The 27,700-nt window shown below is 40.8% G+C and overlaps 1 protein-coding gene across 1 annotated transcript; it reads right to left on the bottom strand.

Annotated features, from left to right (window-relative positions):
* Positions 1–1,448: 1,448 nt before the first annotated feature.
* Positions 1,449–27,700, bottom strand: LOC137916488 (netrin receptor UNC5C-like). The gene is made up of 12 exons (XM_068759488.1): positions 27,688–27,700; positions 27,408–27,464; positions 19,345–19,536; positions 15,417–15,634; positions 14,058–14,193; positions 13,293–13,380; positions 11,508–11,676; positions 9,063–9,296; positions 7,600–7,749; positions 6,403–6,567; positions 3,511–3,689; positions 1,449–1,602 (listed from the first exon to the last, which is right to left on the bottom strand). The coding sequence occupies exons 1-12, from the start codon at positions 27,698–27,700 to the stop codon at positions 1,449–1,451; spliced, it is 1,755 nt and encodes a 584-aa protein (XP_068615589.1).

Raw genomic sequence — 27,700 nt, forward strand, 5'->3', positions numbered from 1 at the left:
GTTCGCATAATGATAATAAAGTATCTTGAATCTTGAATTTAGCAGTAATGAATGAAAGAATACAAAGAATGATATCACCTGTATTTAGTTCATTATTACATAATGCTATGGTAGTCTGTATATAACTGTTTAAAATAACTTTTTTATTTTTCTTACGATCCCTTTTTGCCTTCCTCTCTCTTCTCTCTGAGTTTGGACCCTCAAGCCGCTGCAATAAAAGATTTGAGGTTGTGGTTTCTTTTTAAATCGGCATCACCGAGCAGCTCCTTCGGGACAGCAGGATTGCTGCAGGTAGCGCGAAGACAATTCATTTTGCATTTAGATGCCATCCCAGCTTGAAAATCACCATCTCAAGCGGATGTTGAAATCCCCGGTAGGTGAGGCAACATATTAGTGCACAACATACATGAGCATAAATGGATGTCAGTCTGAGTCTTTACCTTGTGTATATGTTTCAAATTTAAATATCATGAAAGACAATTTCACATCTCTGTCATAACCTTACTGGAATAAAAACTGCAAATGAAAAAAGAGCATTTACTCGCACCCTGAATGCGTGTCGTCATATTTCAGCTGGGTCTTTGAAGACCGTTAATAGCAGACGTTCAACAACTGCTGACTTTGTGGAATGCCTGTGATGATTCAAAACCTTCATGCATGTTGGAAGAAAGTCAAAAATCGGTACAAACACAATGTCTAACACCATTTTAAACACAAGGCGTGTCAGTCGATAAAATGCAACCAGTTGCCGCGGGCTTGTTTCAGGTCAGGATTCCTGATTGACCATTTAGCAAGTTCTGTGAGCAAGAAATGATCCACACATATGGACGGCAGAATACATGGAGCGTTCCCTAGGAAACGATAAAGACAACAAACTGTACTGGCAATCACGTACAGCCAAGGCTCACACGAGAGGAATGGGATCCCACCTTCAGCTCCCGTCTCCCATTATCTGTTCGTTTGTCAGATGCTTCTTTCACTTTATGCTGACGACCTCCCTCTTATAATCCGTTTAGCTGCTCTCTGTGTATACTCTTATTATAATTAAAAAAAAGGTCTCTAACATGGTCTCTCTTTTTCCTTACACCTTCTTTAATAAGTTTTTTTTCTCTTTATTATTCTCTTACACTCCTGTATAGTTTTCTTGTGTCCGCCTTGCTTCATTCTGTACAACGTAACAGGAAGAGAACGACTGGCATTACACGAGACAAGTTTTTTATGTTTTTTTTTTTTTAGGCGTGTCAATATATTGTTTGTTCCTGATCATGGTTATAGTTTAGATTACACTCATCATAGTCCCAGCTCGAGCACTTCACATTTTGTTACCGTGCCAGTATTTAACGGGTGCATAATTGCCATCGCTGGAGTGTTAATTGCAGAGAAAGTGCATCTAATTATCTCCAGAGTTCTACCTTTGTCAGTTTAAGCATGCTGCTTTGTCAGTGCTCCTATGTCATTGATGCGAAGCTGCTGTCACTGCGACCCATCTCTTCCAGCACAGCGGCCAGTTCATTTAAGTCTCCATCAGGGAAATGCTGCACCTCCCAGAGATCCAAGATCACGCCTGTTGGACTGGATTTAGTGGCAAAGTAGTTCAAGTACCTGCAAAAATGATGAGAGACAACGGCCATAGTAATTACTTTACGGTGGCGATTTTTTAGTTCTGCCCTGTGCTACGTCTCTTGAGACAGAATGAACATCGTTATAACACTATAATAACACAACATTACAATAATACTACAGGCTGCAACGACAACTCAAAACAGGAACCAAACAACTGAGAGAATTGTCCTGATCATAAATGGTAATCAGTTAAAACAATCTTGGAAATAACCCATGCACATAGAAAGTCTAAAAGATTGGCTGGAAAGAACGCATAATACATTTAATATTCAAACGATATATGCCCCCTAAACAAATAGAACAAAGAACAGTTTGCAAAGGTACTTGGGACATCTGCTAATGAAGACAATGATACACGGAATAAAACATTTTATTGTCAGTAAATAAATTGCTGCAGTATATAAATGTGTAACAGTATCATCTAAGAAGAATGAAAGCTGAACCATTTGCTTTTACCACATTGTTATTTATCATTATATTTTATTTAATAGCCGATATCTGGCTATTGTAAGTATATATATATCCTTTGCAAATGCTTAAAGGTTATAAATAAATAAGGCTAAACACATTTAGAAATGTACACAAACATAAGCCACCAAGTCCACCTGTAGAACAGTTCAGCATAAAGCTAGAGCTGTAAAGAGTCGAGGGCACAATGGTGGCAGACACGAGCCCTCGCTGTCAAAGATCCCAAACGCCGCCTTAGCAGAAAAGCCTTCAGCTTTGAGACACACGGGGATAAAAATGAGACATTCTGTTCTTCTGTAAATCCTGTGATTGCACTGTCGGCACGCTGTGGTACTGTTACTGCAAACACATTATTTCTTCCCACTTTAAAACATCTAATAAGATATTTTCATTACTTTCTTTCTCATGCCATCTGCATTGTTTGATGAAGGCTATCCTCATTTTACGCAATAACTAGGATTAGTATTTTGCAAATGCAACATAAACTATATGTAGAAGCTGCATTACCTGCATGTTTTCGACTCCAATGTGCACAGCACCATGCTTGTATAAGCATGAATATTCAAGTTATATGATCAGTGATGGCTGAGGTGGCGGCGCATGAGCCACACTCTGAAGTCAAACAGCCGTGAACACAGCAGTTGGAAGGTTAGGATAAAAGGAGGTATTTACTTGTTGGACCATTTCATTGTGCTCCTTTTGAAGACTGGCTATTACTGGAACACTTTGGCTTGTGACACATTTTGTATCCACAAATCAGGAATATTTAGTGCCCTCAATAACATACTAAATGATGAGCTGGCAGGCCGTTTGTACAATAAGATCACGTGTGCCCAATTATCCTCAGCTCCAGTAGTTGCTTGTGAATGAATAGCCAGACTGAAACACACATCTGGGGATGGAGGATGTTATCGGTCAGCAAATAGATAGGTAGAAAAGGAGGTGTGTGAGAGTCCAACTGTTCAGTCGTAGATTATTCTTACTCGAGTCTATGGGGATAAAGCTTCACAGAAATAAAATGACCAAACTGTGTCCAAAGTTAGTTGTTTAGTTAATCAGAGTAAGGGTAAGGGTTTAAGACCACAATTCACATAACTAATGAAATTCATTGTTTTTCTAGTCTTTGTATATCTGCTATATATTTGGTTCCTCTTTTATGTTATAATTGAATTTGAGTAAATATATATCAGTAATACTGATTTGGTTGAACTGCACCCTCTATTCAAATCTGCCAGGACTCAAGTCACATTTCAAGTCATAGTGTTCCTTCTTTTGCTGAAGGGTGAGACAGACCACCTTAAAGAGAGTTGCCATTCTAGTTGAGAAGTGTTTGCTTTTTTTTTTTTTTGAAGAAATATACAAAACGTTTTCGGAAGGCAGACAAGGAGTAAAGGATAATACTTTGTGCATCTACATCACCTGTCGAGGCTGAGCTTGTGGGCCAGCATCCTCCAGTCGTTGCCTCTGATCTGTGGGGCATCGAGGCTGCCACAAAGCTTCTGTCTGATGGATAAAGGGATGCGGAAGGCATGAGGCCCCACTAAGGTTGTGATGTTGCTGGCGGGGTCCATTAGAGATGTGTCTATGCACTGGACCTCCTGGAAAGACAGAGGGACCTTTCAATTGTTTAATTGGTTTAAGTAAGAGGATGACATGACTATAAAATGAAACTTTTTAACTCGGAGAGGAATGACTATTAGGCATGGCTTGATTATGGATGATCAATGGACAATATAGTAGGAGGCCATGCGAGTGAAATGTGGATCATAAGTTGCATCTGCAAAATAAAATCCATCACATTTATTTCTTAAATGCATCCGTGTCTTTCTGCTCATCTTTTGTGTTTGCTGACAATGTGACCAATTACTGATACATTTCTTAATGAACACCACGAACAAAACAGAAAGATCAGCTTGATCTCTGTCTTTTTCTGAACCATCATCTTATTAATCTTCCACTCCTGAGCAGAAAGCAGGCAGTGGTCAAACTGCCGCCGTTGAATGATTACGATGTTCTGCATCGACTTAGCCCCGATTTACAGCAGCTACAGACTGAACGATTGCAGCAAAGGGAGATCTCTGCTTCTCGCCAGACACTAAATACTTTTAACCTGTTTTCATTGTCAGTTGTTCAAGCTGGCTGGTTTGGGGACCACAGGTTTTTTTTTTTATAATGGATAAACAAAGAGACTCATTGAATGCTGCTTTAGCTACTCAGCTCTAATTACCATAACTGACAAACACCCTATTTGATCATCGTAATTATTTTGAAAGCCTAGTTATTGCCTATTTAAAAATTGATGCTGTGACAAAATTATCATTTTATGAATAGATATGCAAAGTTTCAATGTTTACAGTTTAAGAATTTCATCTAAACAGACATAATAATAAAAAAAGTGACAGACTGTCATGATAACGGAAATTATGGCTTATTATTATTATTATGGAATTTTATAGTGGATGTTTTTCAGGTTTTAAAGTCAAGTCTAAATGCCTAATTACCGGTACGTGGGATTTGTACGTAACAGTTTGGCTTTGAGAATGAGAACTATGTCTGTCATCCACACACAAAAAAGGTATCCAAGTGTACTATTGATTGTGTGGCATAAAACTGCAGACTAAAAAAATGCTGAAAGGTATAAAGGTATGTCTTGTGCATCGTTTTTTTAGGCCTCCAGAGCATGATTTTTAGGGCTTATCACTCAGATGACAGGTGGTGAAAGATGTTTAAAGCTTTTAAGTTGTCACCTTAAAATATTTTTTATTTAAATAAATGCTTGTTAAGTCACTACCACAAAGAGGATAATGCCTTGATCTTATGACTCACTGATGAAAATGCAGCAATATTTATACACAGAGTAAATATGTCCACAAGCACATTTTTAGAGCACGACTAATGCAAAATGAATAAAATAAAATAAAGTATTAATAAACCATTTAACTGGTGAAACATGGATCGAAGGACTCGTGAGGAACTTGAGAGCAGCACCAACCACTATCATTTGTCAACAATGCCTCTACAATACATCAGTCGTTTTTGGCATTTGTTGAAAGTGGGCTACATTGAAATATTGCAGGGAGTAAAGAGACAAGAGGGAGCAGCCGCAATGACGGCGGAGTCGGGGCGCCTCCGACCTCGCCAGGAGGAAACCAACTTTCACTGCATGCAGCATAAAATCAGATTACAGCTGCTCACAGGAAAAATGAGAAAGGGCAAATTAAAGTCTGACTTCCTAATTAAAATTTCAAGACTTTATCTCGCTGCCCATATGATTGTGTGACCTTTACTTCTGAGCCTCATTTGCTGCCATCACCAGTGTTTACAAGTATTGCCGCACCAGCCACCATGGACATCTTCATGATTGTCAGTTTTATTATTTTAGTGCAGATACGCGGGTGGTTTGGGGGCTGAATTGGGCAATATTAAAATCTAACTGGCCCACCCATACTGCCACCCCATTATCCTAAAGTATGGCTGGCTATCTGCCCAGGCGAGAAGTAGTTTGACGTATTTGACAAATATTTTTGAACATGATAGTTTTTTTTAATGCTGCCTAATTTTGGAGGAACAGTTTCTTTTTGATGGTTTAAAGAATTAAATATGGAATCTTTATACTGCATGTGATTCATAATTACATATGAATATATGCAATTAATTCACGTCATCCCTGTATGGTTGTCCAGAAATTGTGACAATTGCATCTGGGCATGCCCCTGCTTTATAGTACTAACATTCCAATGCATTTAATTAAGACTGCATCTTGTCCAATCGACTGCACAACAAGCTGCAACTCAAACTGCAAACACTTTGGCTTGTGGGTTTGGGCTATGACTGTCTGACTCGATTTGCTCAAGGACCAATGCTGAAAAATAATTCTCCCCACGCAATATAAAAAAACCCCCAAACATTCCAAAAGAGCTGTCTGATCTACAAAACAGTTTACACACACACACACACACACACACACATTATGGTTGCATGGCCTAGAAAAATCAAAGATGACTCATTCCTCTTGTGTTGTGTGACCTTTAACCCCAGTATGAATGATTGAATAGGCATACAACCATAGCAGGAACCCCGACTATCTGAGAGACAAGAACTTAGTGACTTCAGGACCTTCAGCCTGGCAATGCAGACATTCACGTAAAGACCCTCGTGCTCTCTGAGCACTGTGTTCATCTCTTTGTCTTATTTTTTATTTATACCTCTCAGCCAGTAATGGTGGAGGCTGCCGTCTGCAGTTTCCTCAGCCCATGGCCAACAGACAGCACGTCAGCGTTGCAGCATGCATGCGGATTCCTGCACACTTACCTCCTCCAGCGTGTTGCTTAGCTGAAAGATCTGTCCTTCTCCTTCCACCTGCCGCACGCATAGTTTACAGCTCATCTCTGTGGCGGCCGCGTTCAGCCTCTCCAGAGTGAATGTGCAGTGAAGAGTTCTCTGACTGCCACTCCACACCTGGTAGAACGGAATCTCCTATAAAAAGCACAAAGCAGGTTCAGGAAACTGAGTTGTTGATTCTTAGCTTTAGCTCTCGCGGGGATTTGAGGCACTTCGGGAGGCTGCCCAGTGTTTTATTTTGAAAAGACCATGATTGTTATTTTATTTATTTTAATACAGCACAGTATGCACAAAACAATGTACATGCACAGATGGCCTGAACGTATAGTTTATTTTATGTTGGATTAAAAATACTCAACAAAAATATAAATGCTAAACTGTTTTTGCTCCCTTTTCATTCACATTATTTCTTCCAGATTTTAAGCAAATATATTTCAAATCCGTGTTAGTGAGCACTCATCCTCTGCCAAGATAATCCATGCACCGTAAAACATGCAGTTTTATCACAGAATGACACAGATGATGCAAATGTTGAGGGAGTGTGACATTGTCATTCTGGCTGCAGAGCTGCTGTATGGATGAGCTGAATGTTCATTTCACTACCGTGAGCCTCCTGCAGTGTTTCAGTTAATTAGACAGTACATTCGGGCCACAGATGGCGCAGTGGTTTAGACCCGCGCCATGAACAGAGGCTGCGGCCCTCGTGGGTTGGCCGTGGGTTTGATTCCTGCTCCGGGCCCTTTGCTCCATGTCACTCTCCCAGATCCTGCAACACCCCTTCAGCTGTCCTATCCATTAAAGTCAAAATGCCCCGAAAAATTAAACATTCAAATTGATTTAAACTAGAAAAGCACTCAGAGAGCGCAGACCTCCGCCGAGTAGCTCATCCCTCTCATAATTAGAATTACACCGTCCACATGGTGATCTGGATCATCACCAAATGAAGGGCGTTAGGGTTCAGGCAAAAAGAGGCAATTTTACAGATGGCAATACGAATGCACAAGCATATTGTGTTGAGCCAATCTACAGCGCCCATCACTTCATTTTGCAGCATGTTGGTGACCTATTCCATGTTGCAAGGATTGGCAGCGTTTATATTTTTGCTCAGGTAAGTGTGCAGGATACCTTGTAAAATGCCTGTAGTAGGTGTATACAGAACCTTCTCACCTGATACTTTGCGATGAGCTTGCTCTTCCAGTGTGTGTGTGGCACATCATGGATAGACAGTCTCAGGTTGTGTGTGCTGTCTTTAAAGCTCAGAGTCTTTGGCTCATCCAGAAGTTTCCCTCCCATCTGAGTCTCCATCTGAAGAACCTCCTACACAGAATCCAGTGGGGAAAAAATGCTCAAAAACAATAACTACTTTGAACTTCCTCCTCATTTTCCCCTCTGCTTAATAAATGGGCACTAAATCTTTTATTTCATAAATGAAATGTTTCATGAAATCTCATTGGAAATCTCAGTGGTTGCATTTGCTGGTTTGGAGCAAAGCATTGCTCTTTTAACTACAGTGAACTCAAAGGCGAGATTAAGATGCTCACTAAAATCCTTGATTAATTATCCGCCACCAGTCAAAGTGCTGCACTTATGAGGTGCTGCAAACGAAGCGTCTCTTTAACGCATGGCAGTAAAATTCAATTGCTTGTATGTAATTTAGGAGATCCCTTAAATCCATCATATCAGGCTGCATGTAAAAAATAATATCGTCCACTACCTTTGCTCTTTCTGTGAACCGGTGCTCATTTTACGTTGTTATGCTGCAGATAATAATATTAATGCATCAGACATCAAGTCCGGTGGGATTTCTATTTATTTTTCTCATTGATTTCTGTGTACCAGCTCAGCCCACAGTGCAACTTCTAAAAGGAGATAGCTCTGCGTTGTACAGCACGAGAAAAGGTAAACACACACATTGACAGCATTTACAGGCTCTTGAAGTAAACACATGCTGAACGCACACATTAAACAAATATTAGAAGTTACTTTCTGATGGAGAAAAATCTTACGAGTACGAGTTGCGATGCCTCCAACAACCTTTTCAAAATAATCAATTCATCCTTATAATCTTCCTACACAGTAGCTCTACTGTGTGTGTGTATATATATAAGATAGGCACCCCCTTTGAAGCAAAAAACGCTCAATTATACAGAACAAAGCATTATCTTTAAAAAATCCACCCCTGAACTTTGTTTTCTAACTTCAATTCCTTGTTTTACATGGTAAATGTGTGCATGGCTGCATGCCACAGAGACACTTGACTCATCGTTGCATGCGTACATTACAAATGTCAATCTTCTGTATGAGATGGGCCCCTCCAGTTCCTGTTTTTTTTTATTCTAAAGCACAATTCTTTGACATTGCCTGACCTGTTTTGTTTACGGCTTTTCTGCTAATTTTGCTAAAGGCTTGAGGTAAGACTCTGACTTGGAACGAGCATGTCTGTTCAAGCTATATTTTATTTCAAATGCAAAAAGAGAGAGAGAAAAAAGGCACTCACACCTACATCCTCAGAAACCTCTCCCCTGCCTTCACTGTTAATGAAGACACCAGAAAAACACTTCCAGGCTAATTCAATAGGCAGCTTAACACAACAATAATTGGATTTGAATCCCTTCATTTCAAAACTTTACCTTTAATGCATCCTGAGTGTCATCCAGACAATAGACTCTGATGTGATAGTCCAAAGTCGTGCAGGAGACGGGTCCAAAAACAGCCAGTTTGAGCCTCTTGGCAGCTGCCTTGCAGACTGACTGGCCCACCAGGCAGTAAGTCCCCAGCGTCTCTGTTAAGATGTGACATGCCTCCAAGTCCATCTGCACATAGCAGGGGGTGGTGAAGTTTTCTTCTCCCACAACAACCACATCCTGCAAAAAATAATATCCAGAAACACAGACAAGCACATTTTTAGCATTCCATGGTGGATCTGTGAAGACTTGATTTTACCACGTGAGCCTTTACTCAGCCCATCTTAATGGAGATGTGTGGCTTCATTCATGAACAAGTCTTTGTATCAAAGTATAGCTATTCTAGGTAGCCTGGTCATCTTTCAATCATCTTCAGTCGGCAAACCAAAGTCAGCATGTTTTTTGATGTGCTCCACTTCAGAGCTCATGGGGCAAACCTTCCCTTCCTTTCCAGGACGACCTTTATCGTGAAACATCTAATAGGTTTCGCCAACATAAAGAAACTTAAAGTATCAATACATAATATTTCTGTATAAACAGCAAGCAAACAAACAGTAACGTGCGTGATCGGAATGCATTGCGCTGATACAGAAAATGAGTTTTCAAGGCGCGCACGCTCTGAGCATTTCGGTTGTTCACCTTCAACAACATGAAAACTGCCTTTATCAAATCCTTTATGTGCATTTTTGTCTGTTAACATGACACAACTGGACTTATGTTTGAACAGACTTCCAAACCATTGCCTGATTTTTAATTCATGACATTTTGGATTTCATTCCTTGCCTATAGAATAAAATTACAAACAGACGTCTAACAATACAATGACTTGTGAAGAACTAAAGATAAATGATTCCCTCCATTAGGCGAACCATGACACCGGTTAGAAGCCTTTTGCAACATAAGCCCGACGTTGTTTTTGATTATCTGCTGGCTACTGATAATCATTTCTATGGCGCGCTGCCACATCCTCAGAGTTACGGAAATTCCAGATGGCTCTTTGGGTTGAGTGAGGATGCACATTGTCGTCGTGTTTATCCCTGAAAGATTAAATGTGCTGTGTATATATAGACATGTCTATGTGTATGACTGCCAGGAATTGTGTGTGTGTGTGTGTCAAAGAACCAAAGCATAGATATGATTATGAATGCATGTGTGTCGCTTGCAGTTAATGTGGAGTTGTGCTCCTGCAAACATGCGAGGCACGGCAAGGCAAGAGGTAAAAAAAAAGCAATATGGCACAAATCTATTATTACTGGCAATCACAGTCATGGTTGCTCCCCAATGATGTGAGGGGAGTTCAATTACTTTACTCTTGCTGTTTCGGAAAAAAAGTTTTCGAAATGTTCTTCTGCAATTAGGAAAGCAAATCGAATTCCACGTTTCATTTTTCTTGTCTATGCCCACTCTGCATCCAACCCCTTCTGTTTATGTTTTTGTCACGCTCTCCCTCTCCCTCTCTCTCTCTCTCTCTCTCTCTCACACACACTCTTATGCATGGCTAATTGTGCAGAGACATTATGTTGAGCTGTGATAAGCAATAGAAGACAGCATACGGGGGTCTTGTAGACACAGTGATGCTGCGAGCAGCCTTATCACCCACACCCACACATGACACACACACACACAGTCGTGCATGAACGAGAGCAGATTGCTGAGGTAGAGACTTCCTGCTGAGAGACATGGGAGAAGGGAGAGAGAGAAGGGTAGAACATAAGGAGGAAGGGATAGGATAGGAACATAAGAAGAAGGATGAGAGAAGAGGAGGACGGCAGGAGCATAACAAATTGCTTCTGATAAGAGTTTTCAGCCCCCTGCTTGTCTAATAGCCCGTAGGCACCATATATTTACTGGAATTTCCGTATTATGTCCCATCCTGCATTTGAGTAATGCAGATTATTCTTCCGAGCAGCAACGATAATGTCTCAGTGCACGTCTGTGTAAGGTGTGTGTGAGTCACCCTGTGTAATGATTATTTCGCTGCATGTTTGTGTACCTCAATGTATTTGCATCATACTATAATGGGGGTGGGGTGGTGGGAGTTGTGCACGCTGGGGCTCGAGCCTCGTCACTGTTTGTATGTAATAATAAAGATGCATTGTGACACTGCATCAGACATAGATGCGAGTATGAATGGTTGTTAGTCTCCGTATTTATCAGTCCTGTGACGGATTAGCGACCTGCCGATGATGCGTCTCACCGCTCGTTCTACGTCACCAGACGTAGGCCATAACCCCCCCCCCCCCCCACAGAGAAGGTGCTGGGGAAGGTTGGCCTATTTATTAGGAACAAAGTGACAGTTGTTCTCTCCAGGGGATGAAACTGACATCCAAAACATTGCACGTGATATACTTCACTCCCACAAACACTCAGGATTCAGCACTGAAGACAGACCTCCCACTCTCCCATGGCGAGCTGGTTCTTCAGCTGTATGAGCCAGTCTTCCTGCACATCGTTAGCACAGTGGTGGATGGTGAGGATCACTGGTCTGGTCAGCAGAGCTCCTGGAGGGCCACAGCTCACCACTGGGCTGAGCACCGTCTGAATGTCCTCGACTGGGGGTCTGGAACAGACAGATAACGCTGAGGCAAAACGATCCCTTTAGAAAAGAGCAACAGGAGAGCTGCACTTTTGAATTTCTGTGTCCACTGCAGGGAGCTGCATTGATTTCACTTCTAGCCACTGTTATTCCCTCATAATACTCATATATGGAAACGCTAAGCTGGCATAATAAAGCGGGCAGATGGACAGTTAGGTTGGCGTAAGAGGCTTGAGTAAATCAGGGAACAAAACAGAGCAGAGCAGCACAGATTCAATCAGTGGATGATTACTGGTGTCTACAGGGCTTCGGCTGGGCCTCAGTTGGAGTCACAGCTGATGGGCAGAAAACAAATGACTACTGGCCACAGGCCTGCCTGCCTTTTACTGTAAATTCAAGCACTGGAAACTCAAGCACCTGCAACCCGATGCATCTGCAACACCAGATTCATAAAGGCTCAGCTTCTGTGAATAAATGTGAGACTCCACATATCAAACAAAACCGGTAATGAGATTTATGATTAGGTTTATTTAGTTATTCAATTAAAAATTGAAAACATATTCTTTGACAATACATATTTGTGAAAAGTACATATGAAAATGAGTCCTCCTGTGTGATCCATTCTTGAGTCGTGTGACTAAAGGTAACAATTGATTGGCTGGAGCCCACACGGAAAGCGGAGATTACATTTATAAATTAGTGATTTTTTCCAGTCCACCTTGCATCAAGGTTGCAATAAACCTAAGCAATTTTATTGATTCAGTTGCTGCAGCTCATTACTGACTCATGAAGGGTTCACATGGATAGGAGAAGCTAACACAAGGACTTGTGTATTGCATTGCTTGTCCCAGTGTAGTTGCATTTCATATGAAAGCGATGCATCTTTTAATCATAAAAATCAAGAAAATATCTATGTTTGAAAACTGGGATCTGAGCAATATCTTAATGAGACAAACCACAATGATTCTGTCTGGCCGTGCGTAGCAGGGGGAAGTCAATATCACTCCGGATGGGTGATCTTCATTGGCTAGCTATTGACTGAGGTGAAGACAGAGGACAGGAAGAGGTTTAACGCTTGGAAATCCTGCAACATCCCGGAGAGGGTTTAATTCTGATTGACTGCCATTGATCAAGCAGACTTTAAACCAAACTGGCACACACGTCCTGAATCTCGTGTGTCACACAGGCCCAATTATTACAGAACATGTTTTCTCACTTGTGCTTTGTTTTTATTCAGTCTAAAAGGTACACTTCTTAATGAAGATGGGAAGGAAGACAGGCAGACAGACAGCTAGAGAGACAGATGGACAGTGGGCTTTATTCCTGGAACTAATATAATAAGACATCTGTGGTATTAACTGACCTTTGTTGAATGAGTCACTAAAAGAAGGAGTGCAAATCTATATTATTAACAGCAGTGACTCATTCCTTGCTGTGCTTCACCAACACCACCATTGAGGCAGGTCTGAGAGAGCCACTGCCCAGGAGAAAGATTGAAAACAGACAAAAAAGAACCAAACCGAGCAGAGACAGAACAGAACAAACAGAGACAGCCATCTAGGGAAAAAAAACCCAGAGACAACCGGGACCAAAACAGAAGCCTCAAAGCAAACCGAAGGTAAAAGAGAGTAAAAGCTTACCTTAAGCTGTCCTTCCTGTGCACAGTCACATACATCTCATAGACCCTGCCCTGAGGAACAGCCCCCGCTGGAACCAGCAAACTCACCCCTGCAGGGGGGAGACAAGAGGCAGAATGGATGGATAGAAAAATAACCACATCGATCAATGGATTTATTGCTTTCCATGAACGACTGAATTATAGAATGTGTAATTAGTATCAGTAATTAATTTATTGGCAACTCACGTAACTGTCCTCGAATGCATTTTGAAGTGTTGCACAGTGTTTTATAGCTTCTGAGCGTTGCTTCTTATAGGCGGGCTACATTATTCATTATGTTTGCCTGCCCACTGCTCTTATTTTTTTTAACCCAAGTCTACTGAAAGTTTGCATAACTTTTAAAACATCCCCAGGCTGTTTGATGTCGTCCATGTACCAGTGGCTCATTATATTATGAATGCTTTATATTGCATTCAACCAATGCAATATGCTGTTTTGTGATGTGTCTGTACTTGTATGTTTTTTGTATTTAGTCATTACTGTTACATGTAGCACGGCTTCACCGAGAAACATTCCTAGTCAGTGAACCCTCATTGACAATGGCAATAAACTACTTCTGATTCTGATTCTGATAAAGCATTCTCACGTGTTAATGTCATTCTAAAAAAAAGAAAAAGTAATTTAGCATCGTTTATTAAATCGTACGAAGAAGACATGCATCCTCTCTGAACACGGTCAAAGCATGCCAGCTTAGCAGTTAGCTTTTAGCATCTGAACTAATGTTTACCAGAGTTGGGGACAATAAGGTGTCCTCCCTGGTTGTTGAAGGATCCATGAGCGGTACAGGAAGGGTCCCGTGTCCGAGCCAAGCTTTGATTGCGAAGGTTCATGGTGTCGCTGTTATCCAGCAGAGACTGGGTTACCTGCGGATCAAAAGACCACAGTCAGAATAACAACATGAAATTAGTGTTCTGTTCTATTAGCATGAATGGTTAGATTATTTATTAAATGATTTATGGGCAACACGGTGGCACAATGGCTATTGCAAGAGAGTCCTGGGGCTTTTATGTGTGTGGGGGTTCCCTGTTCTGCCCGTGTCTGCATGGGTTCCCTGGGGGTTTCTCTGTGGTCCTCCCGCTGCCAAAAACATGCAATATAGGTGAACTGGTGATTCTAAATTGTGCATAGGCGTGATTGTAGTTGCAGATTAAAGTTACAAAAAACTGAACGGAAAAAATAATAATGAATGAATGTATGAATAAGAATAAAATCCATGGAGTGTAGTTTAGAGGAAAAACTTAAACAGCCCATGTCAAGCCCTACAAGAAACCTTTCTGATGAAACCAACCAACCACAGAGGTTAACGGAAATGTCAGCGTGCAAGGCCAATCTCTGCTTGCATATGGCATAGTAGTCAAATTATTATTTTTTGGGGCCTGATTTTAACTGCATTCATTAAGACAGTTTCATTATGAACTAAATTGCTCCAGGGAAGCTCCACATCTGCTCAGGAGCACCACCTGCGATGGAAGTCTGTGAGAAGAGGGCCGTTGTACAGTAGCTCTAAGGAGCCACCTGAGCTTAGGCGTAAAATGAAACTTGCATTTTCTTGTTCAAAAATGTTTAAGTATGTTAAAAACATACACAACACACACAAAAAAAAGATCCTCAAATTGTCTCTGAAGACTGAACCACTGTTGCCCCACTGACCTACTGCAAAGTCCATAATTTAAAAATGCTTTTAATAACAAAACACAATTAGAAACTGATCTGTAGAGTTTGAAGATAGTGAGTTTGGCTCTGTTGTTGCCTCAGGATAGGTACAGTAATGAAGCCCAAGCGTTTCATCTGTATTGGTGACAACAGACACTGCTGCAGCATGCATGTCATGTAGTTGAGAGAGCACTGGGAGCAAACTGGGGCACTGAGATGCCTGTATACTAATGATGTTTAGTTATATATTTAGGAGCCTGGGAATACCTCACTTCTGCATTTTACTGCTTCTGCCCTCTGTGCTACTGCAGAGAAACCTCACTTCACAAGGAAACATTTCTAAATCGTACTTTTTTTTAAAGCCAAAGCAAAATCAAAATGATGAAAGAATGATAGCAACAGTTAGACTTTGTGCATGAAATCCTGACATTACCTTAGGAGACAGTTTGGAAGCAAATTCCCCCCCGAGGTCGTCCTGTGGTGTGACTAGACCGGACGAGTTGTACACTTTGATCTTCAAGTTGGGAAGAGGATCCAGAAGAGGCGAGTTGGTCATAGTGATTTTATCGGAGACGTCATGGAGGGCGTACACCGGGCCGCGGTACATGGCGGCAGCAGTTGTCAAGTCAGGAGGAGCTGTCAGCAAATCGGCTTGACATGGAGAGAGAGATAATTAGCATGAGAAACGTCAATAGTCCGAGAGCGAGTGGGCTTGTGAAAGGTAATGGGAGGTACTCTACATCCTCCAAAGCATAAAATCTAATACTTCGCTGCAGCACAGGTCAAACCTCTGGAACTTGTATATCAGCGAGCAGAAATGAGGCAGGTAAGCATGAGCAGGCACGGCTGCAGATAAGGTATCTGTGATGTACGACACCCTGCAGGACACAGAGGCATGGTGTGGAACAAGGGCTCGTCGAGACTGCTGCAGATCCACAGACTTGTACAGACTGTATCTCAAAAACGGAATAGATGAGTTTAATAGATCCTATTCAAATCACACATTCTCAAAACAGCTCAGTGATTTGAAAGCTGATTTCACTTTGTACCGCGTAACAGAGCAGCAGAACATCATGTCATCCTTTAAGCTCTTCAACACACTACCTGTTACTCTGACTTCATCCATCAAATAAACTGTCACAATGATCCAAATCATTTCACCGCTGTTTCTGTCAATTTTTTTTAAATGATCAGTATCACCTCAGAGCAAGTAGGTACCGGGTTCAATGCTGGCTGACTGACCCTGCGTTTACTCTGAGACACGACAACATTTAGCGACAATGACTGCTCTATTGCGGTTCGGCGAATTAAAAAATCAACCAGCAAGTGCAGGGTTCTAAAACGCAGCCTCATAGCAGTCACAATGTGATATGCAATTTATTCAGAATATAGCAAATAAATAAATAAATATCTCAAAATCCCATTATAGATTATGCTATTAAAAGCTGCAGTTCCGACGGTGCATGTTTTGCTGAACAGCAGGCTCTGTGGAAGAACCACACATTGGATTTGTCTTCATTTCATTTCATTTGGAAGCACTAATGGACGCAAAACGAAGCTCTCCCCAGTGATCGGGCAGATGTGATTTGAGGCCACTGAGTGAATTCTACCAGTTAGAGTCAGTGTTTGTGTATTCTATGCGCATCTTTTGAGTGATTTGAACTCTATCACTTTCCAACTGCACGCAAACATTTGGGTAAAGTTCACGACTACAATGCAAAACATTGGGATGGCAGGGGCACTTACATGTTACTTGTAAAGCACCCATACAGTGTGTATCTTGCATGCTAATAATGTATACACTATATTGCACACTCTGATATTACAGACACGTAACCCCCCAACATAGATGATGTCAGCAGGGATGGACAGGCAAGTCTCCCTTTGATTACATTCTGTGCACGTCATAGGTTAGTTTAAACCAGGGGCAACTTTGAGTTCAAGGTGAATGCTAATTGCTATACCTTATGCTAATCCATGTGCATTTTGTATTCAAGTACAATTTACAATATGTTGATTTTAGTCATAAAATGCAACTATTTCCTTAAAACAACTTGCATGACTATTTTTTTTTTTGCAAAGAACAATGGGTTGCCTCCAGTTTGTTCGGCCAGCATTATTTCCCTGCAGACAAACGGAAAGATGCTGCAGCCATCTACGACTCATTCCTATTCATATTGTGATCATTAATTCATTCACACTAATGCATTTAAAAAGACCAAATCTGTATCAGGATTTACTTAACCAATGTTTGCCTGGTGAACGTAACCCTGGTTGTCCAATAAGATGACACGCTCAGTCACTTTTGAGGCTAACTATCATCCAAACAAATCGTAGCATTCTGAAGGGAGACCAGTGCATTAAGGTGCTGCACTTCTACATTCATAACTTAGTCAGTACAGTGACCAAACGTTAGTTCTCTACTGAGAACAATTCCAAGATCTGTTTGCGCCATGCTTCACCTTTCTTTGGCCTCAAAGCCCAAAATCCTTCCGTTCCCTCCACAAGACAATCCTTTGTAATTTCTCAATCCCTCATTATCGCCCCCTGAGCCACCGCCTACGCACCCAAGAACACACATCTGTCACCGTTCACTCTCTTCCTCCCTCTATCACCAGGCTGATTACCATTAAAGCCAGCAGGTATTCCAGCCAAATCATCCCTGCTGAAATTTAATTAACTAACAGACAGCCGCTGAGAGAGAGGGAGTGAGGGAGAGAGAGAGCGAGAGGTGCGTGTTATGTATATGTGTGTGTGTGTGGGGGGGGGGGAGTGGAAAAAGTCAGCAGGAGAAGGACATAATTCTTCATTAAAAGTAATCAGAAATTGTCCCTCAGCGCAGAGTGACAAACATCCCAACGCTTTGCATATAAAATGTTGCCCTGTTTAGACAAAAAGAGATTCAATCCCACATGCACACATAAACACACACTGTTACATTACACACACTAATTAGTTTAGCTTGCTGTTTACCAATTTGCATCTTTTATGGCCTAATCTTCCCGTGTTTATTAGAAACCGTGTTTTGAATTTTTCATCGTCCACCCACGGCATTTAAGAGGCTTTTCATAGCGTTCAGGAACGCAGCTGTAGCTTAAGTTCAGGCAGGACGATTCGACTTTTGTCCACTCGATTAATGCTTTATTCTCATGCTATTCTATTATTCGTCCCTCTATGCATGCCAAATCATAACTTCCTGCAATCGTTATCAGCTTCTATGAGCTGGTCACATCTGTCAATTAGCACAGCGACAACTTAATTTGTCAGACAATCATCTTGCTCCTGTCATTTGAAGTATTTGCTCTCTGTTCCTCTAGTTCTTTCATGCTGTGTGTCGTTTTGTACATGCTCCACATCTGATTCACCAGCATCATCAGCCACCACCACTAGTATCTGGACTTGAAATGGAGTGGCTGCAAGCTTCTTTTTTTAAATCTTATTCCCAATGACAAAGAGGAAAATATAAATGTACAGAATGACTAGAGTGAAAGATGGCTCCCCTTTAAGGGTACAACACAAATATGAAGCGAGAGAGAGAGTCCATCACTGCAGGAGTCACTGTGATGGGACAAACAGAGATACAGCTTTGGGAAGAGCGAGATTGGGTTGAAGAGAAGATGATGCTTATAAAAAGGAAATATGATTGATCTGAATGTGCAAATGGAGCAGAGAGACAGACACGGAGACAGAGAAGAGGAATGACAAAGGCAGACTCCTTGATGGAAGAGATCAGTCTCTGGTGGAGACAGCGACGACTCCAGACCAGCAACGACTGACTGCTAGAGGATGAGGAAAGGAACTGAATGATGCCTACATTTAAGCAGCGCCATTATTTATATAAGAGGCATAGTCATATTTGTTATTCTGTCCATTTATCAATCTATAGATCTGCCCATCTACCCGCAAATCTTTTTCTGGACAATTCTCCACATTATGGAAGAAAAGAAAAATCATACAGTTCCTCTCTTTGAAAGAGTACAAGAAACACCTGTGACTAAATAATCCCTGACATGATGCTTTGTAGCAAACAAGGTGCTAACCTTCCTGCAGGGTGTGGCTATTCAGACTGAAGCATACATACTCATGCATGACCAACCGCCTCCATATTCCACACTAAGAGCCTTAAAAAGGGAAGATGAGTGGTAGTTATGTTATTAAATGCACTTAATTTTCTCTTCTTGAGGTTTCTTCCCTTTTATTTTGTTTTGTTTCTTGCAGCTGGCAACAAATGATTGCTGAAGTGTGGCTTTTCAGTGTTTGGTGGACAAATGAGTATTCACTAGAATCGCTTTATATGAAGTACTTTGTGATTCCAAATACTGTGATATGACACTATATGAAACGTGTTCAGCGTTCCTTACCTGATCTGGCTGTTTTGATGTTAACGGACTGGAAGCCACCGTTCAGCGCAGACGTGTCAATGATGTCAGAGTCAAAGTCCCGGTGCGTCTTGCGGTACACGAAGAGCGCCACGATGACGGAGATGACGAGACACATGATCACTGCGATGACAATGCCAACGTACAGCGCCACATCATCTGTGCTCGGAGCAGCTGGAGGGTGCATGAGGAGAAAGACAGATACAATCAGATAAAGCTGTGTTATTCGACATGAAGCATGTGCAACCGGCCGCTTCAAGGGAAATCATGTTTGAAAGAAAGGCAAGTGGCAATAAGATATGATTATGAGACATTTAATGGCACATCAAAATGGCAGGAGAGAATATCGCTCTGTAATTTGCTTTGGTAAATTTTAGTTTTACCTGCAGATACCATTGATTTTTTCAAATAGGCCTCTCACTAGTGCAAAATGAGATGGTATGATTACCTCAGCAGAGACAAAGAGAGTCAGAGACACTTTTCCCAAATACAGAACAAAAAAAAGCAAGGCACCAACTCTTAAAGCTTAATAAGGCTGTTAATTATTTTACGAGGATTTTAACAGCATCTTAAAATTCTGGCTTGGATTTAAATGGTGCTTCTGTGACAGCAGTGGTGGAATCGTCACTCATGATCCATATTTTAAAGCAAAGGAAGGCAAGAAGAGACCGATGGCCAAACTGATGAAGTGAGGAGCGGAAGGGAGGAGACAAGAGTGAACAAGAGGAAATGCGAGGAAGTAATAAGCAGGCGAGCCAGTAAGTGGAGACCAAATGTATAAAAGATGATGCTGATGCGGAGCGAACAGAAAGGAATAGAGACAAGAGGAGGCAAAGGGTTGGTGGAAAAGATGAGAGAAGGGTCGAGAGGCAGGGTGAGAGAAATAAAGAGAATATAAAAGAGGCACATAATAGAAAAAATTAGGAAGTAAGGAAAATGTGAGGAAGCAAAGACGGCCCAGTAAATCCGAAAGAAGAGAAAGAGATAGCTGCAGAAATAAGAAAATAAGGTCAGAAGAAAATAAAAACATTTGAACTTTAAAGAATTTTACAGTCAACATATCTAACATGAAAGTGCTTGAGACCTTTCGCATACTTAAATCATTCCATTTATAATCATGTCCTCCATTGCAAGTAGGATGGGATTTATGTGCAGCTATTAAGAAGAAGATGGATAATTAAGTACATGAATGCTCCTTTTTAATCCACACTTGGGGTTGAGAGGCAAATGACAGGCTTTGAGCGACAAACAGCCCGCGTCTTACACCTACGCATTTGATGTTGTGGTATCAGTACAAGTTCAGGAAACATGAACTTAATTAAAAATGTAATGATCCGTTGATGAGGTGCACAATAGATCATTCTCAACTATGTACAAGCATGATGTATGTACTTAAACCGAGTTCATCACTCAGTACGGTAGACCGTACCAACCTGGAAGTGGACACACTGACATGCAAAATAAACTTAGCTCAAATGTGCGTTAACTTTTTAATAATATCAACACTGAAGGAAGCAATTATGAGATGCATAATGCTGGATCCTGGCGAAGTGTGCCTGAAATGCAATTTAATTCTGACAAGTGGTGACAAGATGCAAATAGACCTCTACGTCTTGCGCACGGACACACAGATAAAAAGGTCAACGATACAAGACCCACTTGGCGTGGGGAGGACAAAAAAGGAAATACATCATTTAATTAGTAATTTAATATGTTATTAATTCATTACTCCAATCATGTAGGCTAGAAACAGTATCCACCACGCATAATGGCAAAATAAGTAGAAGTATATAAACTAATCTAAAAAATTGAACAATCGGGTCTTTGGGAATGTACTAAATCAGCGTCATCTATAGCATCACACGATGTGGCATTAATAGAACAAGTTCCGAGGTTGGATATTTGGATTCAGCCTCCGACACACTTGGCTTGTTCACCACTTGAGGGAGCTATGTGCTACTTCCCAGTGTATCTAGGGAACCGAGCAACTCAGGACGAAACATGCGCCTCCTTATTAAGAATCCATGGTCTCTGGACACTTTGTCCGAGAGACATGAAACGAGGCTTATTAAGACCTTCTCACACCATGTTTTCATTTCATAACTCATCTCTCAGAATACAAGTATGTATACAGAATAATCACAAAGTAAATTATGTTTCTTCAGCATAATAGCATATGTATATATAAGAAAGTAAAATAATCATATATGGTGATAATTAGCAATCAATACTAATAAAATAATAATAATAATAATAATAATAATGATGATGATGATGATGACAGAGGAAAGCACGGTGGCGCAGAGGGAAACGCTGCTGCCTCACAGCAAGAAGTTCACAGGTTGAAATCCAACTGGGGGCCTTTCTCCATGGTGTTCGCATGTTCTCCCCGTGTCTGCGTGGGTTCTCTCCAGATTCTCCATTTTCTTCCCATCACCAAAAACTAGGCTCCAGTAGATCACACGACCCGGATTTCAGATTAGGCAGTTAAATGAATAATGAAAGAATAAAGAAGATATTCCAGCCTGAAGTTAAAATGATGTAATCTCCTAATCTTCATCACAATTATCACACCTGTTTAATGTTGATCTAAATGATCCCTATGATACTCCTCTGACAATAATATAAAAACAAAACCCCAACAATACAGAATTCTTCATATTTACAAACCCCTCATCTGTGTTTAACAGTTTGGACTCTCTCTCTCTTAAATCACTGCCAAATATCTATTCATCACATTCAACTCAAATGCAGAGGCCATCTTTGAAGTTTTAACAGGTTCTGGAAAATGTGATTACCAATGTCCTTTTGATAATTTTATAAAGATTGCCATACAAATCCCTAATGTGTCAAGGCAACTGCTGCACAAAGCTGCCCTGTTATCAAGGTCCTTGCACTTGCCAAGGGGGAATAGAATTGGATAATCCTCTTAACGTACCAACTTGCTGATCTTAATTATGATCATCATCATCCTCATCTGTTAAGGGAATCTTTATCTTGTTTCTATTTTAACTTGAAGGTCTAACTTCAGAAAACTCGGGTGGCAAGCAATTCTTCTAAACATGCCTTTTCAAACCCTATTTTCTGGGACACTTTGGGATACGTTTGTTAGGCTGTGACCTGCTATGTCTTAAGCCATGTGCATGTGTAGATATGTGTATGTACAGAGTATAAGAGACCTTATACCACTGGTCTTAAATATCCTATCTGGACTGTCAGCTTATATTCCATCTTTCTCAGAACTTCATCAGAACTCTCATCTCTCTCTTGGATTCCAAACGTCTTTCTGTCAAGTGTTTGATTTGTAGATAAGTGAAACGACACGTCCCGTCAGACTTCCTCCCTGGCTCAGGAACCTACATAGAACTGAAGGAGACCAAATATTTAATTTACTTCCTAAAGGATTTACTTTTTCCACGCTCAAACCTTTTCTCTACACCAAGATCCAATCATTGATTTCTCCTTAAAAAAATTACCATAATTCTAACTATGTCAAACTAAGCAAGTCGATCTACAAATGGTGCTCAAGTCGAAGTAACAGTGATAGTTCTTGTACATATATCTTATTGTATTCATCAAATAAAACCCCAGTGGGACATCAAAACACCAGCTGAAACAATCAGAGAAAATAGAAGGATGTGCAGATGAGAATCACGCTGATATTATTGGTAGAAAGGAAATATCTGTTCTCACGATCATGTAGTTGGAGACTACAACAAATAGGACACCCCTCATCTCACACGGTGGTTTACGAAAACACGCAAAAAAAATGTTTGCCTGTCATTCATTTTTATCTTCTCAGTAGTTTTCTTTTTTTTCCGGTGAGCCATACATCTTTCACACACCCGTCTTGTCCTGCCTCACTGGCCTATGTGTTTATACACATTTCCAATTTAAGCTTGTCACTCTCTCTGCTGCCATCACAGTCTGAGCAGGACAGACGCTCATTACACCATGATAGCATTCACACACAACCAGGGTAAGGGAATAATGGCGCCACAGTCCCACCTTGAATAGGATGAGAAAAGGGACTTGAGTTCCACGGACTTTTAAGCATGATTCATTCTAAAAAAAATACAGTAGCAGCTTCCTGGAACGAGGTCGCTCTTGATGTTTTCATTCTCTCTTTTACCACTCAATGATATTTTAATTAAAAAGGCTAAATGTATCCAAAATACATTCCATTTTCTACCACACACACACACAAACACACACCCACACAAAACCTCTGTTTCTTCTCTTTTGCTTTTCTTTCAGTTGAGGTTAAAAAAACAGAAAATGCAGCTTTGAATATGGTCTATACGTTAATTCTGATGCCCTTTAATTGTCACGCAGCCTTACTTAAAAGCCTGTTCTTTTTCTGACAGGATGGGGATGAAAAAAAAAGGGTGTGTGCACTTTGACCAAACATGGATTAATGCATCGTGTGTTAGAACCGCTGTGTGTGTCTAAGCGTGGCCCCAGGCTGTGCTTTGTGAAGCCAAACTGGCAAAATCTGCAGAGATAGAATAAGGAAGGCACACAGCCTGACACGAAACACACACACACACACCTCTGTTCATTTTTATGAGCAGTCATCCAAGCACTGGTACTCACTATGAATGCATGAGGAGATGCACAGATACACACATCCATATTAAGTTTTTTGTGCACAAGTCAAATAAGTCCTGCGCCTTTTCCACCTTTCTAACTGACAAGCCGTTTCATGTATGCAGCCCTCATGTGCAGCCTGGCTAAATTGGATTAGAATTTAAAATGTGTGGCTGTCAGTGGACACACCAGAGATAACGGACTAACGGATGTCACTATGATCATTCAGCATGTAATATCTGACATCTATAGGAAGCAGAGCGTTCTGCTGCAAAGGTCAGAACACTGAGACACTCCCATACGGACATATACACACATGAATGAATGTAGAATAACAAAAAAAAGAAAGAAATTAAACAATGACAGTTTGTTGATGCTTTTTAAATTAAACATTTCACCAAGATTAAACGTGGATTAAACATTAATCTGTGGTCATAGTTAGTTTTTAAAGGGGGCATAATACAAAAACTTTGAGAACAACTTTTAGACAATTTGCAGACAACTGACAAGAACAGACTTGTATGCGTGTGTGTGTGTGTGCGCGCGTGTGTCTGCTCGTTGAAGAACAACTTGACTCCCAGAGGCTGTTGTCAAACATAGCTTCTACAACAGATCCAGAGAGATCAGCACAAAACCAAATGTCTTTCTGATTTGATAGACATTTGTTGTATGTGTTTTTTTGTTTTCCTCTTCATACACTTCTGTGTATGAATTGGAACACTTGCTTGTGCGTGTGCCACTGGTTATGACACCATGAGCGTTATGGTGAAAAAAGAACCCTTTCTTTGGAGTCTGTTATACTATTAGTGTGTATTAGTGTCACTTTATTGTGTCTGTGTGCGATCGTAGCCAAACAGGTTTTGGTTGTTAAAACCATTTTTTTTTTTTTTTGCCAGCGTGTATTTATATGCCAATTTCAGTTTGTTTCAAGTGCACAGCTTGAGCAAATGAGTGAGTCCGAGTGCATGTATACAAAAGTATGGGCATGATGGTTGGCAACATTTATTTATATGTGTACAAATCTGGGAATTTGGTGTGTGACAGTGTTTGACTAATTAACATTTGGGGACTCAGGACATATCCTAAATAATACACACATTTCTGTCCCACACACTAATGATTACACACACAGGCTTGCAGAATTGTGGGCTGGACTCTTGTCTATTAACTGGGTGAGTTTTGTCATTCTCAGAGTCCATCCAATCTGCCGCAGACAACATTTAAAAAGGGGAAACAGATATAACTCATCTTAGCGAATCTCTATCTCCTCTGTGATCTGCATCCAAAGCAGAGCTGTGGACAATCACTACTTGAAAGGCAGGCTTTTTTTTTATCTCACTTGGCACAAGCATGTAAACGCCACCCGTACTGCACTCCTGGCTGATGCATCCGCTCCAAGTAACTGGCAGCGGTGAACGGAAGAGAGACGGTCAGAGAAAGAGAAAGCAAAGAGTTGTTTCACACAGTTGGAAAACTTACTTAGTTACGCCATTACGACAAATCAACAGTAAGCGGACCTCAAACAGCTTTGATTGGCTGCGATGACGTGTTGTTGTTAGGCGGATCTGTACCATCTTATTTCACATAAGAGTTCACTAAGCTGACAGTGTGTACACGACCAGGCACCAACCCCATCCCATCAACTGTTTCAACTTCATAACAGAGGCAGAAATCCTCTCCGTCCACACCAAGCCACATTTCAGCCCCCCCACATCAAACACATCAACAAATATGGGAATAATGCAAATACAACATGCTTTTTTTGGCTTGGGGTAAAGGCAGTAGTTCCACAGTAGATTGGCAGGATTCCTTCATATTTCCCCTTTAACTGACAGCTGTGGATACAGAATCGGATTTTGCTCACACAGCTTTGAGATGGTCAATGTAGCATTTGGACAGCATGCTGACAGTCAGAGTCAGACATGTGCATACGATGAAATTTGTGTCGTGCATATAAAATTGCAACTATGCAGAAATATACTTCAGCCACTTTAAGAATACAGCCAATGTAGCAATAAACAAGAGCGATCAGGCAAAGTGAAGACAAACGTGTGACAATCTGTAAAATGAGCGATGGTTGCCTTTGTCTCATCTGTAGCTCTCCCTCTGTCTGTGTCCAGTCATCTAATAAAAAGACATAATGAAACAACTTCAGCAGACCCTAAACAAGAGTCATTGCACGAGACAGATGCTTCACCGATCGAAAACAAGAGCTCTGCAATGAGAAGTCAAATGCACACTAGTAATAAATGGCAGCGGCCGTTTCCCTCATTCACGTCTCAATTTCTGATTCTCCTATGTCGTATGGTGAACATCTCCCATCACCTCACTTGGAGTAACAAACAGAAGAAAGAAGATGGCATGAAAGAGGACTGGAAGTAAAGACCAACAGGGTGAAGATGGGTTCACACCCCCTTGTCTCTAATCCTTTTTATGAGTAATAACTCTGTCAGGTAGTTTTGTGCCATCCTAATGTTTTATCTTCCGAAAAACGATGCATTAGCTATGAATGGGTTCCTTTAACATATTGATCGACTGGATGATGCTTCAAGAGAAGGTTTTGAGGGTTAAATGAGTAGGAAGGAAATCAAAATGTTCTCTTAGTTTGGTGCCCACAGTTGTGCTCTTAGTCGTAAGCGAGCCAATGGTCTTGTAAACAAAAAAACAAAAGAGGTGTTCAGAATGAAGGCAAATTGCACACTTTGGCAATACCCAAATGTTGGCTGGCTCCTGTCCAAAACAGCCGAAGCTGCAACAAACTCAAACTGTGAATCAAAGAAGGAATCTGTCACCACCATAGTGCTTTTACTTTCAAGACATAACTCTGGAATTCTGCACCACCTTTTTTTAAAATGATGGAGATGATTATTTTTTAGTAATCCCAGGTGTTGTGCAGCAGAAAATCAATTACGAATCCTCATCCTATTAGTACAGTTTCATTTGTGATGCCATGTCATGTCAATGTTGTCTTTTGTGTTGTGTAATTTAAATAGTTATAATGTAGTCAAATGAAATTAGAAGTCAAACATGCATAATAACATTAAGGTTGTGTGTTTTTGTGCTGTTACTGTTCAAGGCCCAGATTTATGGTAAAGAACCGTGTGATTACAGCGAGATGTGTCTCGAGTTACAGAAACATTCACATAAATAATTTAGGAACCACATATACCATTGGCTTCGTAAAACTCTTTCCATCACACAAGCGTAAGTATCAGTGAGATGAATCCCTCTGAGAGCAGAAGCAAGTTTTATATCAAGCACACCTACTATTTTGGGACTTTACTTTTATCACCACAGAAAGAACATTTCACTATCAATGGAACAGATCTGAACTCTGAATGAAATGTAACGAGAGAACACAAAGAATGGCCCACATATTAATGTGCAACCAAAAAAGGAAAGAGGAAATGGGTGAGTCAGACAAAAGGATGATAAAACATAAAACATCCACTTACATGGGATTCCCAAATCACTCTTTTCTTTGGGCTCAGTGGACTTCTGAAAAAATGAACCTTGGGGCAGGAAAAGAAGGGAATGGTGGAATGGATAGAGGAAGACAATCAAAATTAAACAAACAATTCAAATAAAATGGAACAAACATGACAGGACATCAACATAAACAATACAAAGGATTGGCTCTCTCTTTGTAACTTGGGTCTCTGCTATCTATTAAAGTTAGCTGGCATTACAATCACCTCTTGGCACAACAAGACGTGATGATGAAAACACAATAACCTCTGGAAACCAT

Source organism: Brachionichthys hirsutus, unplaced genomic scaffold (genome assembly GCF_040956055.1).
Source record: "Brachionichthys hirsutus isolate HB-005 unplaced genomic scaffold, CSIRO-AGI_Bhir_v1 contig_704, whole genome shotgun sequence".
Lineage (NCBI taxonomy): Eukaryota > Metazoa > Chordata > Actinopteri > Lophiiformes > Brachionichthyidae > Brachionichthys > Brachionichthys hirsutus.

Coding starts and splice junctions, on each gene's coding strand:
- LOC137916488 (XM_068759488.1), bottom strand. Junction 15,635..19,344: donor CATCAAAACAGCCAGATCAG/GTAAGGAACGCT, acceptor CTCCATGTCAAG/CCGATTTGCTGACAGCTCCT. Junction 3,690..6,402: donor TAAGCAACACGCTGGAGGAG/GTAAGTGTGCAG, acceptor CTGTCTTTCCAG/GAGGTCCAGTGCATAGACAC.